At 40.6% G+C, this 21,752-nt stretch overlaps 1 protein-coding gene across 1 annotated transcript in view; it reads left to right on the top strand.

The window, feature by feature from the left end:
* SEC14L1 (SEC14 like lipid binding 1) overlaps positions 1–21,752 on the top strand; it is a 42,749-nt gene that overhangs the window by 5,914 nt on the left and 15,083 nt on the right. Inside the window, exons 3-4 of the mRNA XM_080356330.1 lie at positions 19,913–20,062; positions 20,153–20,284. Of these exons, the coding sequence (XP_080212456.1) occupies positions 19,913–20,062; positions 20,153–20,284 (282 nt within the window). The remainder of the gene's footprint in view (positions 1–19,912; positions 20,063–20,152; positions 20,285–21,752) is intronic.

Genomic DNA, 21,752 nt, shown 5'->3' with positions numbered 1-21,752 from the left:
CCTGTGATGGGAGACAGATTTTCAAAGGTATTTTGCAGGATTTTAATACCTAAAATAGCATTTCCACTTTGTTAAAAGTTCCTGGCGTTTATCAGCTTCCACTGGTGCCAAACAATGAACAGAAGTCTGTAGGTAAAGTAGCCATTGATAGCAGGAGCTTCCAGTTGTGGAACTAGGACATTTGATTTTTATTTTAAAATCAAAATAGCAATTAATCTTGCACTGCCTTGAGGCTGGAAACCACTTCCTTCCAAACTACATATTCTCATCAAAACACTAAAAAAACCCCCTGGTCTTATGCTTTTCCTTTGTTCTGATAGAATATCTAAAATATCTAAAGCATGAATCTTTCTTCATAAGTATGATGTGTAGTGCCCTTTTGATTATATCGTAATTTTGATGGTTTATTGCTTTGGGGCAACAGGCTGGCTGACTTTCTTTGGCTTTATAGATCTGAAAAGAAGAGTGTTTAAGGTAAATATTCCTGTAATTTAGGGATACTTTGAATCATGAAAGTAATAAGATTGTAGATGGCATAAATACACTTCAATGCTAGAGTAGATTAGAAGAAAAAAATATGTTGTTGTTCTGTTGTGTTTTTTGTTTTCAGATTGACAAATCAAAGTATAATCCCTTGATCTAGGTTGTAATGAGTTTCCTGATAAGGCAGTACATCATCTTTTCATTTTAAAGGTTATTACTTTAAAATGTCATTTTAAAAAATAACTATGTATTAAGTAAAGAGCCACACCTGCTCATAAATCCCCACAATTTCCATTCCTTCTAGTCTCATTTTCTTTTTCTTGGAAAAAATGCATTCCACACATCATGTGGAGAGGTGCTGAGAGGCCAATGAGAAAAAGGAAGCTGTTTTCCCAGTGTTTTTGAAAGCACAAAGTAGGCTTTAAATGCATAGAGAAGTAATTTATTCCCCGATGCGGCTGAACCTTCTTGAGGATTTGTCTTGGATAGTTAAAGCCCAGGGAACAGAACAAACTGAGTGTTTGCCCGAAACTGCTCAGCGGTTTTCCCTTCTGTTGTATGACCCCCAGACTCTCATCTACGTCGCTTCCTGTATTTGTTGAAAATTCAGGTTTATTTACTGTTGGAAGTGCGTTAGTAAAGCTGTGGTGGAGCAGTGCCTTGTATGGATTGTCTTATTTTTGAATAAGCGTCTGCAGTTAATCTGCTGGTTTACGTTGTTGTTGATGGACTGTTGTGTTATCAAGAACAAATGAATTTTTGGCCACTTGTTTGGAATGAGACATAGTTAACAAATGTGAAAGTTAAGTTGAGCATTAGGGAAAAATACTGACTTAGCAGCCTGCTTACTCTGCAATTTATGTATTATTTCATGGTGTGCTTACATATTTCTGTGGCTAGCTGTTTCCTGTTTTTTGTGGGCAAACACATGACCTAACTGTAGCTGACAGCTGCAGTTCTCTTATTCACCAAATGCTTTCAGTCAATTTTTTTAACAAGTCTTTTACACTTTAAAAGCTAGACCACCACTACTTCCAAACTCTGAAAGGTGTCAACAGGAGAAAAATATGTATCAAAACATGTTCTTGTTGCTTTGTTCTGAAAGCACTCCAAGCTTTTCCACCCTTCGCAGGTATTTTAGCTTTGAGACTGGTGCAAAGTGCTGCTCTGGGATCTGCTCATCAGCTGAGTGATGTTGCCTTTGAGTTAAAAATCTCAAAGTTAAAACATGTGGGAACGCGGCAGAAAGGAAGTGGTTACCGCGTTCCATAGAGTCCTAGACACCCTGATACTGCATTTACCATCTGGAAAAGGTATAGCCTCATGCTCGTAATTTAATGAGTGGTTAGCCATTAAGGAGGATGTGTAAAAATCTTCAAAACCTCATGGGAAAGAGATATAGTTTCTTTTTTTGTTAACTCCTAAAGATGTGTCCAATGAGGAGCCAGAGGTTTCTTAGAGATCAGAGACAGCTGCAGACGTAGGTGTTTCTGTGCGGTATGGCCAGTGACGTGCACCTCCAGCATGAGCAATCTGTTTCCTGTTCCTGGGGAGCTCTTTCTGCTGCTTTACAGCAGAATATTTCAGCTGCTCTGCTTTTGGGAAACAAACACACCATGGAAGAGTGAGCAGAAGGAGAGCCTGAGGGATTGGGAGCAACCCCTGAGGCCTCTCTGTAAAGCACATTCAATCAGAGTCCAGACTTTGGAACATAGAATTGAGGGGTATTCATTGTGATATCTGTAACCAAGATTGGTTTTGCTTTGCCCTTGGCTTGAATTCAATCTGTTTCTGGAAGGAGGGCAATGATGTGATCTTAAAACTGTTGTGTTCTGAATATAGAGTGAATCTTCTGATAATTTGCAAGGAAATTTGTTAATTAACTCAAGTTAAAATTAATTAAAGGGTAGTCTTAAATGGTCTATTTTTTCACAAGCAAATTTGTCTTCAGTTTTTTCCTGTAGCTTAAAATTACTGTGTATGTATTCTAAGTGAAAAACTAGGCTGCTAAGCTGAATTGTTAACTCTTTTTATCTTATTTTTATGATATGGTTGGGTTGGGTTAGCAGCTCAGGTAGAACTTCAATAGGGCCTGTTACAGGTAATTTAATAACTTGGCTTTGTCCCAGTCGATTTGCATACAGCTCGTTTCAGTTGTAATCAGTCAGCGATGTTTGAGTCACACCGAGTGCTCGTGCTGGTGGAAGATGAGGTGGCAACGTGGCTGGAAGGGCTGGCTGGCATCTGCGGGGCTCCACTGCGGCGTAGGGCAGCGTGGCCAAAAGAGTATAGTGAGCAACGAGACACCAACATTTGAGATCAGGTCCCAAGGTCTTGGCTTTTCTCTGCGTTCCTTCTGCTCAAGCAATGCTGAGTTCAGCCTGGTCCACAGAGGTTTTCAGCTCGTGCGCTCTCTCTTCTGAGGGTCAGAGAAACATAACCGAACATGTGGTTTCTCATTAAAGCGAAGGCGGTGTTCCAGCTTGCTCCTGTTGCTTTCTTGCAAAGACATGTTCATCAGCAAGACCGTTTAGGGAGGTAGGCTGGTCAAAAGCCATCTTGGAAAAAAGAAAAATAAATAACTCGTCAACCTGATTTCCTCGCCAGGCTCATTGCAGGCTGATGAGCACCCTGCAGGAGCAGGTCCCTGTCCTCTCTGCGCCGTGTGCTGATGGCAGCTGGCCACAACAAAGAGCAAGTCAGGGCATCTGTCAGTACAGGTTGCACTACAGGAGCCCTTGATTCTGTGTGGAAATAATTAGGGATCTGCAGTTTGAAATCGCTGAAGCCTGTTGCTGTAACACTAAATGAAGAGGCCATGAGAAGCTTGATTCAGCGCTCTTCAGGCCTGGTGTTATTTAGCAGTGCAAAGTACTTGGAAATTGTGCTTAATGGCTTGGAGTTGTGGATTCTGTGAGTTGCTCTGACATAAAAGGGATTTTGTCCTTACCTTAGAAAAACAAAAATTAAAAAAAAACTATTTAATGAATCTAATGGAGTAATGTGAGAGCTGACTGGTTGGCTTTCTTGCTTTATATTCCTGTATGAAACTTCAGATTTGAACATTTTCTGTCTTGAATTCCTCTTTGGTTTTGCTTTGTGATAGTTGGGTTTGAGGACCACATATCAGTAAATTTGAAAATAAAAATATCACAGATCTGTTGGAACCCAACAGCTTTAACTGTGGTGACAGCAGAGGGATTGTGGGAGGGAGCAAAGAGAATTTACCCTCTTGTATTAAAAAGGAATTTTTACTTAAACTGCTTTAATTCTTTATTAAAATGTTTGGGTTCTCTTAAATTAGCATTTCAAGACTTTGTTGTGGTCAGATTTATGATATTAAATCTCTAAATTTGTGCGGTTATTACATTTTTGGATTACTTGTTGGATAACTATATCTGTTTTCATTCTGACATTATTTATATTCTCAAAACTTGACTATAGATGCTTTTTGGAATATATGCAGATCAATCTGTGTAACTGTTGAAAACTACATTGCAAACCTGTTAACATTTCAGCCTCCCTGTGACTGATAACTGCCTGCTGCTGCTACAATATTATATGATATTGCTTTGAAAATAATAGATCTCATTTTATGAAAATGAATATTTCTCTAGTGATAGGATGGCAGTGTGCCATTAATGTTTGTTTATGCCACAACAGGAGGGGAACAGATCATTTCCTGATGAGAACACTTCCTTTCTCCAGTGTATTGTCTCCTCATCTAGTGTGAAATGTGAATCCCATTGACATTAAGTCCAGTTCAGGAACATTAGTCAGCAGAATCCTTTCCAGAGGACATTTTTCTGGCTATATCATTCAGTGTGTAAATTATACTACTTAATTTAGAAAACTTTCTTTGGTCTGTAATTCATTGGCCTGTGGATAAATACTTCATTACTGAATTCATGGCTCTATGAAGTTACTTATTTCCATTGAAGTGTTTCATGGTCTGCATGGTGCAGCCATTGATGTTGTAATGAACAGGATTTAAAGCACCTTCACTTCAACTCATTTGTTCTGTGCTGACTAAAGTGATTCTTCTTTTTGTTTGTCTGCCTACCTTTGCTGTAAAGATGGGAAAGAACAAATAACTGTCTATGATTTTAATGGCTTTTTAGAAAAAAAATCAAAGTAGTCTTGACTGGATGGATGATGGCAGAGCGGTGGATGTGGTCTACCTTGACTCAAGTAAGGCATTTGACACAGTCTCCCACAGCATCCTCACAGCTAAGCTGAGGGAGTGCGGTCTGGATGACCAGATAGTGAGGTGGACTGTGAACTGGCTGAAGGGAAGAAGCCAGAGAGTCATGGTCAATGGGGCAGAGTCCAGTTGGAGGCCTGTGTCTAGTGCAGTGCCTCAGGGGGCAGTGCTGGGGCCTATATTATTCAATATATTCATCAATGATTTGGATGAGGGAATAGAGCGCACTATCAGCAAGTTTGCTGATGACACCAAGCTGGGAGGAGTGGCTGACACTGGAAGCTGTGCTGCCATCCAGAGACCTGGACAGGCTGGAGAGTTGGGCAGGGAAAAATTTAATGAAATATAACAAGGGCAAGTGTAGAGTCTTGAATCTGGGTAGGAACAAGCCCAGGTTCCAGTCTAAGTTGGGGAATGACCTATTAGAGAGCAGCGTAGGGGAAAGGGACCTGAGGGTCCTGGTGGACAGCAGGGTGACCATGAGCCAGCACTGGGCCCTTGTGGCCAGGAAGGCCAATGGCATCCTGGGGTGTATTAGAAGAGGGGTGGTTAGTTCTTCCATCCTGCAGTGATGTGTCGTGACAGCACTTCTGGACCAGAATGTGCCCATTGTCTACAATAGCACCATATGTGCTTGCTCTCTTGTGCCTGCCCAATTCCTTTCTGGAGCCAAGTGAACTCTATTGTGACACCCTCCAGGAGGAGTCTGTGCTTCATACTATGCTCTGTCAAGAGATGTATCCTTCATCTGGAGCCTGGCTCCTGCTCGCTCAGCTTCACACCACCTGCTCCTTGTGTTGGAGGAGGCAGTATAACCCTACTCACGTCCTTTGTGCTGCTTACCCTCTTAGATCTGTGAGATATCTCCCTCAGTTTTTAAATTATTCTTTTTCATGGTGATAAGTCTTAGTCTGTTTAATAGTATGATTCCATATGAGGAACCACTGTTGTTGTGTACTGTTAATCTTTCACCATAATCTTTTAAGCTTTTTGAGGCATCTCCTGGTACATCAGACATGTAATGTTAAGATTTTTAAAATGTTAAGGTTTTTTTAAATACTACATTTAACTTCCTAGCTTAAGAGGTAAATTGTCTGCAGGCTCTAGACTCTATCATGCCCTATGATAACATTCCATTGACGTTAGCAAATGGTCAAGATTTAATTGATGTACTTAAAAAATTTTAATTGGTTTGCTTAATAGAGCACAGCTGCTTTCTACCTGGAAGCTGGTATTCTGCTGGTCCAAAAGCCAAACCAAGACCTTTACGATTGAGCCGTGCTACTTATTTTAAATTCTGCCCTTTTGTACTGATTATCCTCTTGGCAGGGTGAAATCGCTCTTGCAGTGCTTAGAGAGCAGTTGCCTCTGGGCCAAATTAAAACCTGGTGGGTGCAGTTTGAGACAATGAAGTCAAACCTGTTTCACTGAACCTTCTTGCTGGTGGGGGGGTTGATTTGGATGGAGATCAGGAGACTTTGTTCTTTGTGGTAGTACAGGTCTTTAACCTTTCAGACAATGGTTTAATGAGGAATTCTGAGCCTATGCTGAAGCAAAGTTGTAGTCGTACTTTCCTCCTTCACTCATAATTAGGTTTTTGTATATACACTAACATATTCCAGATGTTAAACATCTTTTAACAGACCTTATTGAAAGTGTGTGTGTGATCCTAAGACCAAAAAAGTGATGAATACCAGTTGTAGGGCTCATAAAAGTGAGACTTAAGCATGGCACAATAGAGAAGTAAGGAGTATTTGACTGTTCCAAAAATAGATCCTCAGTGGACACACTAGGATTGCAGCTGAATTTTAAAGTAAAACTGACTGCAGAGGAACCAGACATGCAATTTTAACTGGAAAGGAATGGGGAAGATAAGTACCTAATACTGCTTTCAGTGTGACAGTGTCCTGTGCATTTCTGATATGTCCCTTAGCAATGCAGAACATAGTTGTCATTGTTCAGCTGCTGCAAGACAAGTAATGGTTATTTACAAGCAATAGTAAAACAAGCTTAATGTTTTACAGTCATTTTGATATGTGTATCTTTATAATTTCAAAGACGGCTTTGTTCCTATGTTGTATAAAGGTTTATGGTTTGCTGTTTTTGCAGAGAAATAGGAAGTGCTTGAGAATAGCTCACACTCACAGATAATCATGTCGGTCTCCAAGCATTTATGCTTTCACTGGCCTGTTGCCAGTCTTTCCTGTGATGCTCTTCTGGAAGTCAGTTTCTTCTCCATAGTACTTTAACCCTGGGCCAAACCAGTCATGTCCTGTGCAACTGGGGTCAGAAGCCAGGTTTCCCATCCTAGAAACAACTAAAGTTGGTTCTAATTGCAGGGCATGTTCTGTCAAACAAAGTAATGTGCTCAGAGTTGCGTGGCTTCTGGGCCAGAACTGATTTCCATCTGCCTTGCTTGGAACGGGGGCGGAGTAAACACTGATTTTTTTCTGTAGAATAGTTTTGCACATGCATTTAATATAAAGAAAATTAAAGTGAAATTGCAAGTCAATGTGCTATTGCTGTTCTCTCCACTAAGTCAGCTAAGCTCTGCGTATACCGAAGGACAGCTTATAGCAGCACAGCTAAAGGTTGTCCTTGATGTTCTAGACCAATGTCAGACCAATGTTCTAGACCTAGACCAATGTCAGTTGCTTCTTTTCTAACCAGCAATTTGACATCGGTCTCCCAGTCACAAGCCAGCCTAACCTGAGTGATCAGGCTTTCCCAGCTTACTTCAAAGGAAAGGAAGATTAGAATAGTTTTATTTATATTCAGGATGTTTGCGTTTCTGTCCTTAATCTTTTTTCTTGAGGAAGGAGTGGTACTTGCCCAATGTCTCTATTCTAGCTCCTCATTCTAGAGGTTCATGTTTCAAGATTGTGCAGAGGCTGCAGTTGAAGCAGCCTCGCTCACACTTTAGCAGAGTAGCACTGTCTTGGCATCTTTTGGGCTCTCTGGACTTCCCGAAGGAAGGAAAAGAATTAATGATACTCTTATGAGTGTCTGGGAGGCAAGCAGGTGTAATTCTTAAACTCTTACACTGGCCATTTGCCATTTTATATGGTAAAAGATTGCATCTCTGCATGTAGCAGAATGGTTCTTACGTGGTTAAGAGCCAGTCCCCTTCCAGTTTCCTTACATGCAGCTGTATGCAACAGTCAGGCCACTATAATTTTACTATTAAAGTTTCTCTATGTGGCTAGTCTTCTGAAATGAAAATGTACAGCTGTTCAATAGTGTCCATGCAGGAAGGGTATGCTGATCTGTATAGAAAGAACCTAGGTGGGTGGCTTGTCTGGTGACATCCCTCATGAAAACAGGGGTTTCTGTGTCTGCTATTTCTTCTGGTGCAAGAGAGCAGAGACTCTTTGCTTGGCCTGGTAAATTGGTTACCACAGTTGCATAACTCAACAGTGAATTACCAGTGAAATTCCACTTATCTGGAAGATTGCTTCATAGCTTGCTTTGAATCTCCTGCTTTATTTATAAGGTCTAAATAATTTTAATGAAATATTAAAATATTAAAGTAGCTTTATTCATGCCTGAAAGCTCTGGGTGCCAAAGCTGAGATTCGCTAGCTCTGTAACCTACACATTTATGCTCCAGTACAGACGAAGTTTTGCCTCAGACCTTCCTATCCCCCAGTAGCTCCTTGCTCCTGCTTTTTGCCTCCTATCCCCTACCTTGCAGTCTTAAGCAAATACACTATGCTTTTTTTAGTATAACATGAATTTGTCAAGAATGCTTTATGAATATGTATCATGAAGTATTTCCTTGGGTAAGCTTAAAGTTTTACTGATATTTAGTTGTAGGTGCTGTCTAGATGGAGCATCCTTTCCATAAGCTGCCTGTGACATCCTTTTGATTTCTGGTTTGTATGCTAGTAGAAAAATGAGCACTTTCTTGGTTCACAAATACTTCACAGAGAATGTAAACTAAAACTTCTTAAATTACTACAAGATAATTGTTTTGGTTTTTTTTTTTCTGAAATTGTTACTGTCTTCTTGAGGCTGGCTTTGATGTCTTCTGTAACTTAATAGCAGTAGATGATGATTACTTCTAAATCCTGTTAATGAAAGTGATACTAGCATGTATACCAAAGTTTTGGAATATGGCACAGATGCTGTGATGAGATCTGTCCATTTTCAGTGACTGCTTTTACAAATGATTTGGATATATAACGAGCAGTGTGCTTGGGAAGTTTTTGGACAGCTCTGTAGCATATTTGTGAGTGCACTACACCTCATGGGGACTCGGAGTGAGCCTGCAGGGTAGTTATTAGGGCTGTTTAAAATGCCAAGCTATGCATTTGGTCTGCATTTGAAATGTACTTGAAGCCAATAGTGATCAACACTGTAACCATGGAAATGCTGCCTGAACTAAAGAGATGAACAGAAATGCTGGTGCTTGTGTGTTAGTGCTGTTGCATTCACTCAAAAGTGCTTTGTAGCAGTGTTAACACATGAACAAAGGTCCTGTTGTCAGAAATCCAGTGTGGTGTGTGGTATGTTGTATAAGCAGCACTCTGAGAACACTGTTTAATTTATAATGCCATTTCAGTGGTGTTTCATGATTTTTGTATTTGGCGGTGTGTATAAACTATTACGCCTGAAATGTAACATGAAGCTGTTCCTTTCACACTTCGGAAGACTTCAAAGACATTAAATAGGTGTGAAGTAGCCTGGGCTGTGTCTGTAGAGCTGCATGGAGATAAGCGTTGTAAGAGTTGATGCTTCCTGTTCCGTGTAATAGAACTTTGTTCCTTGTCAAAAACCACAGGGTCTCTGTTCTGAAAGGTTGTTTTGCCCCCTGCCCTGCGTACATGTTTTGGGTGATCGGCAAGTGCCATTTGGAAGATGGTGATCCAGAAGGAAAAAACATTTTCTATATCTTATGTTCTCCTGTAGGGTAATTTACTTGAGCTAAAGCACAAGAATAACTTCTGTGCAATTTCCTGACTCCATAGAGATTTTTAATTGATTGAATCAAAGCTCTTTGTACAACATTAGGAAGTAGCTATTGAATTTGAGTTTAGTCTGTGTACTGGGTTATTTTGTAATGGTTGTAGGCAGTGTCCTTGTTGCTTTCAGACGCTTTGTGTTTCAGCAGTTTGCAGATGGATGTGAAGGTCAGAAGCTTTCTTGCTGTGTTTCTAGGATTTGAGCAGCAAATCGCTGTGCCTGCTTTGCATGTGGCAGGCCTGGTAACCTCTTTGGGAGAACAAATAGCTATTGTTTATTCTGTGGTGACATCCACAAGATTATTTTAAGAGGGTTTCATTAGCTCTGTTCATACCATCTAGGAGTAGGGTATATTTGAAATGTGCAAGAAACATAACTGGATACTTAACCTCAAAGTACTATGGGCTTCTAACATAGCTAAATGTAAAAATGGGCAGAACAGTCTTGGTCTCTTCTTCATACAAAGTATTGAAGACAAAGGCTTTAGTTAAGCTAAGGCGTGAATTTAAATGTATTGGAATAAATCTCTCTTCTTCTCCTCCTGCCCTCTTTCTGTGTGCATGCTTGCGAGGTATAAGTGGGTCATTCATAGCAGTGTAGGGTCTGAAATCCTTCTCAATGAAACCTGATTAAGTCAAGAGGACCCCTTTAAACAAGAACAAGCATCAAAAGAAGACAAGGAGGAGTAGGGATTATGCTCTTCCGTACATCTAATACAAATTTTTCTTCCACGCAGACCTCGAGTGACAGAGGAGCTGGCAGTGGCAAGAATTTAATGACATGGGTGAATGCCAGGGAAAAGAAATGTTTCCTTGTCCACCTCTGCTTATGGTTGGTTTGACTTCCCTCAACTTCTGGTTTCCTGGAGAATTTCTCAGGAATTTCATTTCCGTTTCACAAAAGGAGAGTCAAGCTGAGAGAGCTCAATTGACTGGCTTGACTGGCTTTCAAATGCTTTTCTAGAGGCAAGGACACTGTAAACAAGTCCTCTTACCACTTCATACTCTAAGAAGAGCAAGTGAAGCCCTGAACAGAATCATAGAATCGTTTTGTTTGGAAGAGACCCTCAAGATCAGAGTCTACCCATTAATAAGTGAATTAACTCATTAATTAAGGAAATGGTTTATGATGTGATCTTCAGTGTTTGTAAGGTCATATGTGCTGCTAAGAGCCTGGGTGGTTTAACACCTGTGGGTGTTTAAAGCACAGGGACTGCTTGAGACCTGTGAGCATCCAATAATATCTGTATGGTCGTGGATGATTCACTGTGTTTAGTCTCTCTTGAATCAGTTGAGCCCTTCATCTTCCAAACAGAAGTGATGTAGACCTGGACTATAAATTTGCACACCGCTGCAGTGCGCTGTTGTAAATACAGCATTATAAGAATCTGAATATCGTGCTGCGGTAAGTTCTTGAACCACTGACAATTTTTCTTCCCCAGATGCTCTACTTGAAAGCTCTGTTCACCACATTGGAGAACATCCGAGATCGTTTTTCAAGCTTGCTTCTCTTGTTGAGAAATTAATTAGCCTTCAGTGAGTATTCATTAACAGAATCTGCACAGAGTAGATTCCTGCTAGTACTTGTCTCATTTGTATAATATTGTGTATTTGTGTGGTCTATAGTTAAAAAACAACAACAACAACAAAACCAAAAAAGGCATTGTAGTTCAAAGATTCGATGCACAATTATATAGAACTTTAACGGCCCCCTTTATGAAAATCTTAGATTAACTCCATCATTTTGAGACTTTAAAGCTGGGGTGTATTTCTGCACAGTAGAAGCAATTGGGCCTTTTTAGGTAATTACTTGGGGAATGCTTTGCTTTGGTGGACTGGATGTGAACAGTGCAGGCACTGCTTGTTCCCAGAGCTTTGAGCTTACATTCTAAATATGCTGATGATCATTTAATCAGAAATCCCAGGTCAATAATGCTTCTTACACTTGTGTAGTAAACAAGAACTTTTTAGCCTCTAAAATGAAGCAGAATGCTTGTCTTACTGATATTGACTTGTCCTATTGATTTTTCTGTGTAACTTACAGAAGAGTTATTTTATCTTGAATATGCTTAATAGTCATCATTACACTGAAGAGGCCAAACTGCATCTTGTACTAGGGAATGAAGGGTGAAGACAGTATATCCAGTTCCTGAGTGACTTGTGCAACAATGGGGTGAGATGGTTTTGAACAGAAGACAGTGAGGGACAGAGTAAAAAGACCAGGATGCAGTTACCACTGTGATGGGGAGAAAGGAGAGTTGTGCAGTTTTTTTGCCTATAGCTCAGGGGAGGGGGCTACTCACATTTGCCAGGTGAACGTCAATGAGTTCTCGTTTGAAGAGATTCACCGGAATACATCCCACCATGGTGCAGCTGTCCCCTCAGAGCCATCTGCGCGGCTGTCGGATTGAATGTTCTGCCAGTTCTTCTCTGCTATTCACACTCTTCTCAAGTATAGCTCAGTTTATCAAGGCTGAATTTTCCTCTCATCAGTGAAATTCTGCTCTTCACAGAGTGGAAGAGATTTTCCTATTCCAAAATTAATGTATTAAAATGAAGGCATATTGGAATATGGGGCATTGGGATTTGGTTTCTTTTTTAAACAAGACAAAATGGAACACAACTGTCCTTTTTCATGAATGCTCACTGCCTGCTTAATTTGATTCTTAAAATCTTTGAAGTAGCTCTCATTGAGATGAAGGATTATCATTTTAAATTCAGATAAAGGGCTTCCAAAGTATTTCCTCATGTGTTTTCTCATTGCTTAAATCCAATTCAGTGATAAGTCATTATGCAAACATTTTGTTTGATCTTGCTGCGATAGCCAGCAGGTTAACAATTGGTCAGTCTTGCTGGAAAAGCTTTGGAGGAACATATTGTGTTCTAGTTCTAATTTGATATTTTTTAAAAACACTTGTTTAGTAGAAATTGCGATGGGAGGCTTAAGGTCTCATTTTTCTCTTGTAAAATAAAGTCATAATGTTCTCTGCATTGTTAAGAGAAGTAGTAGAGGGAAGGTCTCTTGTGTCTAATATCCACTTTTACAAATACCAGCTGTGCAGAGGGTCATCATCCCAATACCTTACAAATCTGATTAGTCCTACCTTGGTGGCAAAGACTGGGCCAAGATGTATAAACAAATTAAAAAATAAGATTGGTTAAACTACCTCATATTTGTCAAGGACCAGGAATGTGCATATAGAAATTTTGTTGTTTCAGATGATATACAGCCATTCATTCACAGGTCTGAATCTGCCTCTTTCATGCTGGGTGGGTTGTCTTTAGTCCCCATAAGCCTCATTTGTAGTCTTGTGTAACTAAAGCCTTCTTGGTCTTTTCTACAAAGAGAGACTTCTTAGTACTGAGTCACTGCCAAGCAGCCTTTGTTTCCCAGCAATAAGAAAATAACTTCTCTCTTTGTAAATGAGAACATTTAATGAAGTGAAAACACAGTGGAGAAAAAAAGAAGTCCACTTAAGGCTGCTTTGAACAAGGGTTGCTGTGGAGAGCTGTGCTGATGGGGGGAGTTGACTGAAAAAAAGCCAAGTTCAGCTGTGCAGCTTGCGTGGCGGCCGGGATTTGACTTGTAGCAGTGAGGATTTCCTTTTAGAAAACTTTGTCCTTCCAGAAGTGGCTTCACACAAGTGCTCCTTTCCAAGGAGCTGCCTACCTCTATATTGAAGATGTTTTTTGCTTCCCAAGCTGCAGTCAAGTCCACTTCGCCCTTCCTGGTGCCTGGGAATGCCACCTTACCAAAATACCCTCTTTCTAAAGCTTTTGGAGGTATATCCATTCTAACCATCAGCTTTCTTCCACACGCAGACCCCGAGCTGATTGCTAACGCATGAACTAACCATAGAATCATTCTATGATTATAACACATGAACTAACATCCATAAGGTACACTGGCACTGAGATATGCACTTTGTAGAAATATGATAATTTGTAATCATACGTATGTACTATAAAGAGAATGGTGAAGAGATATGAATGCAGTTATGGGGGATGAGAAGGTTATTTGCTGATTTGGGAGAGTTAATCCAGAATTGTTTCTTTCCCAATACAGCTGCCAAGAATTTGAAACCTCTTGGTTGACCTCCCTTGTGTCAATGTTTTTTCTATTGATCTACAGTGCCCTAACGCAGGGAGAGGAGGGGGGGATGCAGAGATAATTAGGAATGATCCAGCTGCCGGAATGTGGCCTGTCAAGCCATGGTAACATCCTGCTCGACTGACCCTCCTTGTTTCTTGTGTGCGTATGAATAATTCAGAAATTCCCCACAGGAAAGTGTGGTGACAGTTGGTGTGCACTTGCAGATTAGGACGGAAACACGGCAGGTGTTGCAGGCAAAAAATAAAGTTTGGATGTGGCACACACAAAATGCAGCGGACTAGGTTTGATTGCCAGAATGAATCTCTCGAGGTGCCCTTGGAGAATATTGTGCTACTCTTAGAAGGTTACTGTTCTAGCAGTTTTGAGCAGAAAATGTCAAAAAGAAGTAAAACATCTTAACAGCTTGTTCCATCCAATTAAGCTATTAAGAAGGCACTCAATATGCTTCATTTTTCTGAACGGTGACTAAAATTTCTATGTATTTCACCAGAAGTTCTACTTGAAGGATTCAGCTGCTAAAGAATAACAGCACAGTGTAAGATTGCAAGTTCTTTGCCTCAATTTTTACCAGTAAGATTGGTGGCCCTCAGGACAACTGGCCTCTGGCTTACTGGGGAGGTCCCATATGATTGGAAATTGGCGAGTGTTACCCCAATCCACAAAAAGGGCTGCAAAGCTGACCCTGGCAACTACAGGCCTGTCAGCCTGACCTCAGTGCCTGGCAGGGTTATGGAGCAGATCATCCTGAATGCAATCACACAGCATCTTGAGGATGGACAAGAGATCAGATCCAGCCAACATGGGTTTAGGAGGGCAGGTCCTGTCTGACCAACCTGATCTCCTTTTATGATCAGGTGACCCACCTGGTGGATAAGGGGAAAGCTGTAGATGTGGTCTATCTAGACTTCGGCAAAGCCTTTCACACCATGTCCCATCATATACTCCTGCAAAAGCTGGTAGCCCATGGCTTGGACAAGTGCACTCTCTACTGGGTTAAGAACTGGCTGGAGGGCTGGGCCCAGAGAGTGCTGGTGAATGGGGCTCCATCCAGCTGGTGGCCAGTCACTAGTGGTGTCCCTAGATGAGGGAAATGAGACCATCCTCAGCAAATTTGCTGATGACAGCAAGTTGGGAGGGAGTGTCGACCTGCTGGAAGGCAGGAGGGCTCTGCAGAGGGATCTGGATAGACTGGAAAAATGAGCTGATTCGAATGGGATGAAGTTCAATAAGGCCAAGTGCTGGGTCCTGCACTTTGGCCACAACAACCCCCTGCAGCGCTCCAGGCTGGGCACAGAGTGGCTGGAGAGCAGTCAGACAGAAAGGGACCTGGGGGGACTAATTGACAGGAAGCTCAACATGAGCCAACAGTGTGCCCAGGTGGCCAAGAAGGCCAGTGGTATCCTGTTTTGCATCAAAAAGAGCATGGTCAGCAGAACAAGGGCAGTGATCCTTCTCCTGTACTCTGCATTGGGGAGGCCACACCTGGAGTATTGTGTTCAGTTTTGGGCCCCTCAGTTCAGGAAAGATATTGAAGTGCTGGAGCGGGTCCAGAGAAGAGCAACAAGACTGGTGAAGGGAGTTGAACACAAGACCTATGGGGAGAGGCTGAGGGAGCTGGGCGTGTTTAGTCTGGAGAAGAGGAGGCTTAGAGGTGAGCTCAGCACTCTCTAGAACTACCTGAAGGGCAGTTCTAGCCAGGTGGGGATTGGTCTCTTCTCCTAGGCAGTCAGCAATAGGACAAGGGGGCATGGGCTTCAACTTTGCCAGGGGAAATTTAAGCTGGCTATTAGAAAGCAATTCTTTGCAGAGAGAGTGGTCAGGCATTGGAATGGCTGCCCAGGGAGGTGCTGGACTCACCAGCCCTGGAGGTTTTTCAACTGAGATTGGACATGGCACTTAGTGCTGTGATCTAGTCAATGGACTGGAGTTGGACCAAGGGTTGGACTTGATGATCTCTGAGGTCCTTTCCAACCCAGTCGATTCTGTGATTCTGTCAAATCTTTTTTCTTCTTGTAAGCATTGAAGTTAGTTTTGAGTCACCTGATGGCAATACTGAACAGTCCCTGTCCTTTAAGGCATGAGACTGGGAATAATTAATCTGACCAGAGAAGCCAAGTAATTTATTTGTGTAAATGACTGACTTCCTCTACTGAGGACTGAGCACATGCTTATTATCAAAGTATTTTAATAGCCCTAGGCATAGTTTGAGAAGGAAAAAGCCAGAGCAGAGTCTTTTGGCCCTCCTGAAAATTGGTTTGGGGTTGTACCTAAATGCTCTTCTGAAGGTGATATTTTGAAAGGATCCCATTATTGCTGATATTAGAATCCCAAAATCTAAGGGCAGTGGCAGCATGTGTAATTCACTTGGGTATGAAAAATGACTGCAATGGGTTTAAAATAATCTCACTTTTGAATTGCTTTCATGTCTTTAAACACAGCTGAAACACTAGCAAAGATAAAAGTGAAGTAAATCCTGTTATTTTGACTCTAGTCTGAGCATGAGTTGCTAAGGGAAGCAGTTGGAAAAGAAGCCTTAATACAGTGCTATTTTGGTTGAAATTATGCTTGTCAGTGTTCTTACTGTTAACATGTATTAAGAAAGCAAAGGGTTTATATAATGAGTCCATTAAATTTGAAGTTCAAGCTGCTTCACCATACTGTGTTTTTCTTGATGCCCAATGCCAGCTTCTGATGTATCAGAGTACACAAATGTTCCAGAGGCTGGTGGTAAATTGCGCAAGTACTTTATTAGGGAATGACAGAATTGCAGGCATTAAATCAGTCTTTTCAAAGGTCTCTACACAGATGTCTCTCTTAGCCGAAGAGATGTTGTGACTTTTCATGTCAAGGCCAGCACCAGTTGTGGAGTTTTTGAGGACGAACATGCCTGTGCTTTTTACTTGTGTTACATGTCAGAATCTCCACACACCGTATTTTTCAAATGTGACGGAAGAAAATGATAAAATTTACAGTCTTGCAATATCATCCTTACATGCTGTTAGTCCTACGGCAACAGCACTTCACTCTTGCATTGAGTCCATCAGGATTTACTACAGCTTTTGAGGAAATAATTATTTTGTGATTGTATCTATACAGTAAAATTGGAATCTTGAGACAAAGGTGTGTAATGTCTAAAGATTTTATTTGTAAAGAGACACTGATCCTACAGGAAAAATGTGTAGCTTTTAATAATATGCTCTCCTCGATCAAACTGCTAAAGGAATATTGGATAATGCAGTTCAGTTATTTCCTGGCTGCAAAGCTGGACTTGAGACAAAATTTCTGGTTCAAAACACCTCAATAACACAGCACAATCCATTCAGTTCTATTGTTAGAAAAGAAAAAGCTCTGTTTGATCTTTCTTTAATCTTGTCATGCTCTTCAGAAAGCTCCAGTCTTGACGATGTGTGATGATTTGACTCGTGTCTCTCATTGTGTTGTACCACAAATGACAGGTTTTCTTGCTGGGCTGTGTCGATCCGTGGTGAAGCGAGACCTTTGTGTCCTGTACTCTTGAGCGGATTTGCCTCCCTCCTCCGCAATGCGAAATGCAACTGTTTGCCACGTGTGGAAGAGACAGCTATGCTGAGATCACATTGAATATTTTCACGTGGCTATGGTTTATTATAATCACTTTTTCTTCAAACAAGGCTGTGCTGAGAAATTATGCATTACAATAATGTATTGGCAATGGTACATAAAGAAACAAAACCAGCCTAATTTAAGAGCCAAATAAAACTGACTGTGAACAGTTTCCAATGTTCTGCGTGCATGTTCTTTAGGAAGAAAGAATCCTGTGTCGCCGTTAATCTCTTTGAAACCTTCAAGTGCTTTGTTGCTGTAAGCACTGAGCTTGCCAGCTTTTGGCAAGATAATTATTTTGTTCTCTTCCACATCGAACACATTCAATTCAGACCTCCCATTCAGAACAACAAATTCTTTTAGAGCATTTTTTTGCTAACAGTTCAAAAAAAACCACTTCTGAGCAGGTAATGTAATTTGCAAGTGTTCACAGGGCAAATGGGAAACATTTTGAGAACTAAGATGAGCGATACATCAATATGTGCAATGAAGGAGATTTGAAAAGGCTTGGTATAGAGGAGGCTTTTCAAGTGGGGAAAATTCATTGTGATTCAGAAGTAAAAATACTTCGAACATAGTGAGGAACAGATTACAGGTATCTACTTCCTCTTCTCTATAAAATATTGTAACATAAGGCTTCAAAATAAAATACTTAAGCAATCTGAAAACCCAATACTTCTGTACTTCTCAATTCTGCTTCTTCTGGAAGTATTCCCGGCCCTGACCCTGACTTAGAGCAGCATGTAATTGTAGTCGATATAGTTAAAACAGTGATCAGTTTAGAAAGAACACTGGGACTTATTCAGTAAGAGGGCTGAGCTATTATTGAATGACTGTAAAATGTACAGCCTTCTGTCCAGAACAAGAGCCTCATAAAACAAATAAGAAACTTGTTATGCCATACTAACATCCTGCCTTTCTCTTGGAGCTGTGAAAGGGTTTTTCCCACTGCGTGCTCTTCTTTTACAACACTAATGCCTTGTCACTTCTATTGTGTGCCCATCTCTGCACCCAGGAATTATTTCTATTCTTACTTTAAACAAAACCAGCTGTGCACAGATGAAAAGTCTTAAAAAGGGAGCGTGTGCACTCACTGGTTGTGCTGCTGGTGCGTTACAGAGGGGCTTTATGAACTCAGGGCAATCGTGCTGCAAAAATGCTTTAAAAATATGCACAAGGGGGAAAAAAGCTGACACTGTTTTAGTGCATTGCACCACTGTCACCATAGTAACGCTGTGTTCAAACTGGCTCTGAGTACTGGTAACAAACTAAGTATTTTAACTCTTGTAAAAGGAGAATTCAGAGACCTTTTCCAGTGCTACCAGCACATACTTGCTGCAGCTGCAGCTTGTTTTCTTGCACACCCTCTCCCTGTTGGTGCTGTTCTGTGCGGCAGCCCAGCTATATCCACAGCTGGTAAAATCATCTAAAAGGACAGAGTGGAAATTTTAAATAATTTAAAGAATTGTTGTGTGTTCTGCTCAGATTTACTTTACGTTACTGAAGTTTTGTTCTGCATTGGGACACCTTGCAAATCCTACCTTTCTCCAAAGGTTCTGATAGTAGCAAAAAATGAAAGAATTCAGAATGTGGGAAGAAAGCTAAAGAATTTGTTACTTTACTGCTACCCCATGAGGAGAAAAAAAACAAAGAGAAGTGGAGGGGCACCAGTGACTATGAAAGAAAAGGAAACAAACCAATTGTGTTGTATTCTCCAGCCACAGAGCTTCTAAAACAAGAATTCAAGTTTGCTAATGGACGTAACTCCCATTTTCATCTTACTTGTTTAACTGATCCCAGGTTCTTAACCTTTCAAAGTGTGTCTGATTTAATGCCATCTCTGTGTGTCAAGTATTTAAGAGATGAACTTATTCACATGGCTATATTCTTTAACTGGAATCAAAGCTATTACTAGCTCTGCGTTATTGCCAAAAGTTTAAATTTTGTGAGATATGAAGTGGCCTCATTGTGTTGAAAAGACTTTACTGTATGTTGTTGGACAAAACTGTAAGCCGATAAACTGCAGTGAAATCATTATGAATACTCTGCACAGGGAGCTTGAGCGCTCTATTAGCTTAAGAAATAGGTTTTGAAATGTTTTTATTAGACCTTTGGGAGCTGTATGGAAAACCCTCTACACAGCTTGGGGAAACACTGATAATTAGCATGTGGGGTTATTTTAATCCAACACATAATTGTTTTGTCTTGTGGTATTTTAGAACTAGAGGGTCTTATTTTCCTGTTATTGCTGACAGGAGGATTGTCATTGTACATAATGAACAATTTCCTTTTTGGAGGGAGTGGACAAATAGGGCATTTCATGTGTTTTACAAATTGTTTTACCTGGAAAGGGCTATGCTAGGAACATATTAAGAAATGGATTGTCTGGAATGCACTGTGACCTTTTTTTCAGCTATAATGTGGATTCCAGGAAGGCTCAATCCCTTCTACGAAGGGTATGAAGGGCATCACGCCTGCAAATGCTGCTGATGTCAACAAAGGAGCCCTACGCACACCCTCGGGAATTGCGATAATAATTTGTTTTCTTGTCTTTCTCTCTGTATAGGCATATGAAAGGAGGTTTCCTACGTGTCCTCTGATCCCTATGTTTGTAGCCAGTGACACTGTCAGTGAATACAAGAGCGAGGATGAGTCCATCCATGTGATTGAACGGCGCTGTAAGCTCGATATAGATGCACCACGGCTGTTGAAAAAGGTGATTAGGTTTGAAGTGCCTATTTTATACGTTTGGATGTCCTTTCATGTGAATATTGTATCTGAACAGAATCTGTGTCATCTTCCTCAGATTGCAGGAGTGGATTATGTCTATTTTATCCAGAAGAATTCTTTGGACAGACGAGAAAGAACTTTGCATATAGAAGCCTACAATGAAACCTTCTCTAATAGAGTCATTATTAACGAACACTGCTCTTACACAGTGAGTAACAGGCTCTCGGTGGTGCTACAGATGGAGCTAAGTCAGTGTTTAGATTTCAGGACTCGTAAACAGAAGTTGGGTTGTTCTTGGCTTTTGCCTTCCAAGAAAAAATAGCCAACACACCACCATGAGTGATAATTGTTGTTACTGTTAAATGTAACACACTTGTGTGAAGAACAGAGACATGTTTGGCACCCTCTTGCTTGAGTATCTTCTCAGAGAGCAGAACACAACATAATCTGCTGTGTTTGACAGCTCTGTTCAGGCAAATCTGTGGTCTGTAATAGTGTGGGACTCGGTGAGGCTGCTGATACCCTGACAGAACTGTTAAAGCAAAGTTCAGCGTAGCTTATTTGCCTTCTGCTCAGCTCAAACAAATGATCAAGTCATCTGTGTTTTAACCTGATTCTTTCCATCGTTCTTGGTCTTCAGCACAGATGTTTTTGATATGGAGGAGTCTGATGCTGTGCTCACTGCTGTGAGCATGTCGTGCTTTTTTCTGAATGGTGTAGCCAATGCTCCCAGGCTCATACAGCACACGTATAGAGCAATAAAACTTAAAATCAACATTAAAGGTCAAATCAAAGCTAGCAAATGTAACTCATTTGTTGGTTTTGTAGCATTCTTTTTACTGTGGGTGATAAGAGTTTCTGTTGTGTAAATAACCATGGTTAAAAGGTCACTGGATGTCAAAACCACTTGAGACTGTTATCTGATTTTTTTTATTCTTATTTCTGCAGTTATTTCCAAGGGACATTTAAAAATACTTTTTCACATGCAATTTTTTTGTAAAAGCTCTGCTTAAACAGGGGAAATGTTGTACAGAAAGGTGCATCTGATAAATATGTACAAAACACAACACTTTTCATTGTCCTTGTTCTACTCAATCAAGAAATTAGTAGATAAATAAACAGAATTTAAATTCAACAATAAATTGTTTTTAAAAGTTCATTCTTATTAAAGTTATTTTATAATTGAATTTATGAAAAGACAGGAAGATTCTTAAATGTTGGTGTTATGATTTGTACTTATTTAGGCTGCACAAACTGTTCTTGTACCCCACATTCCTTAATGCAGAAGCAGCAAATTAAGGGAAATTTGTTTTCTGTAGTTGTCTTGTTCTGAAGTATTGATATTTTTCCCAGCTAATTTTAGTATGTTTTGAGGGGGAAGGGAACTTATGAGGACAGTTGCATGCTCAGAAATCCAGCCTTTTGTGGCGTTTGTATAACTACAAATCCAGAGCCCAGCCTAGAATTTCCTGACAGGTCTTTTTCAGCTGAAGAGAGTTTAGAAAACAGCTTTTCCATCAGAGTATCATCATGAATCATTTAGGTGGGAAAACACCTTTAAGACTGAGTCCAGCCCTAAGTTGTAACATCTCTGTTTCAGGATCATCCCTCAGCAAACTAAGATATAAGCTAACAACAAAACGGAGTGTTCTGCAATAGCTTATTCAGCTGTCAAC

This window comes from Nesoenas mayeri (assembly GCF_963082525.1).
Source record: "Nesoenas mayeri genome assembly, chromosome: 19".
NCBI lineage: Eukaryota > Metazoa > Chordata > Aves > Columbiformes > Columbidae > Nesoenas > Nesoenas mayeri.
The sequence above is the reverse complement of the archived record's forward strand: the minus strand, read 5'-3'. Positions and strand labels throughout refer to the sequence as shown.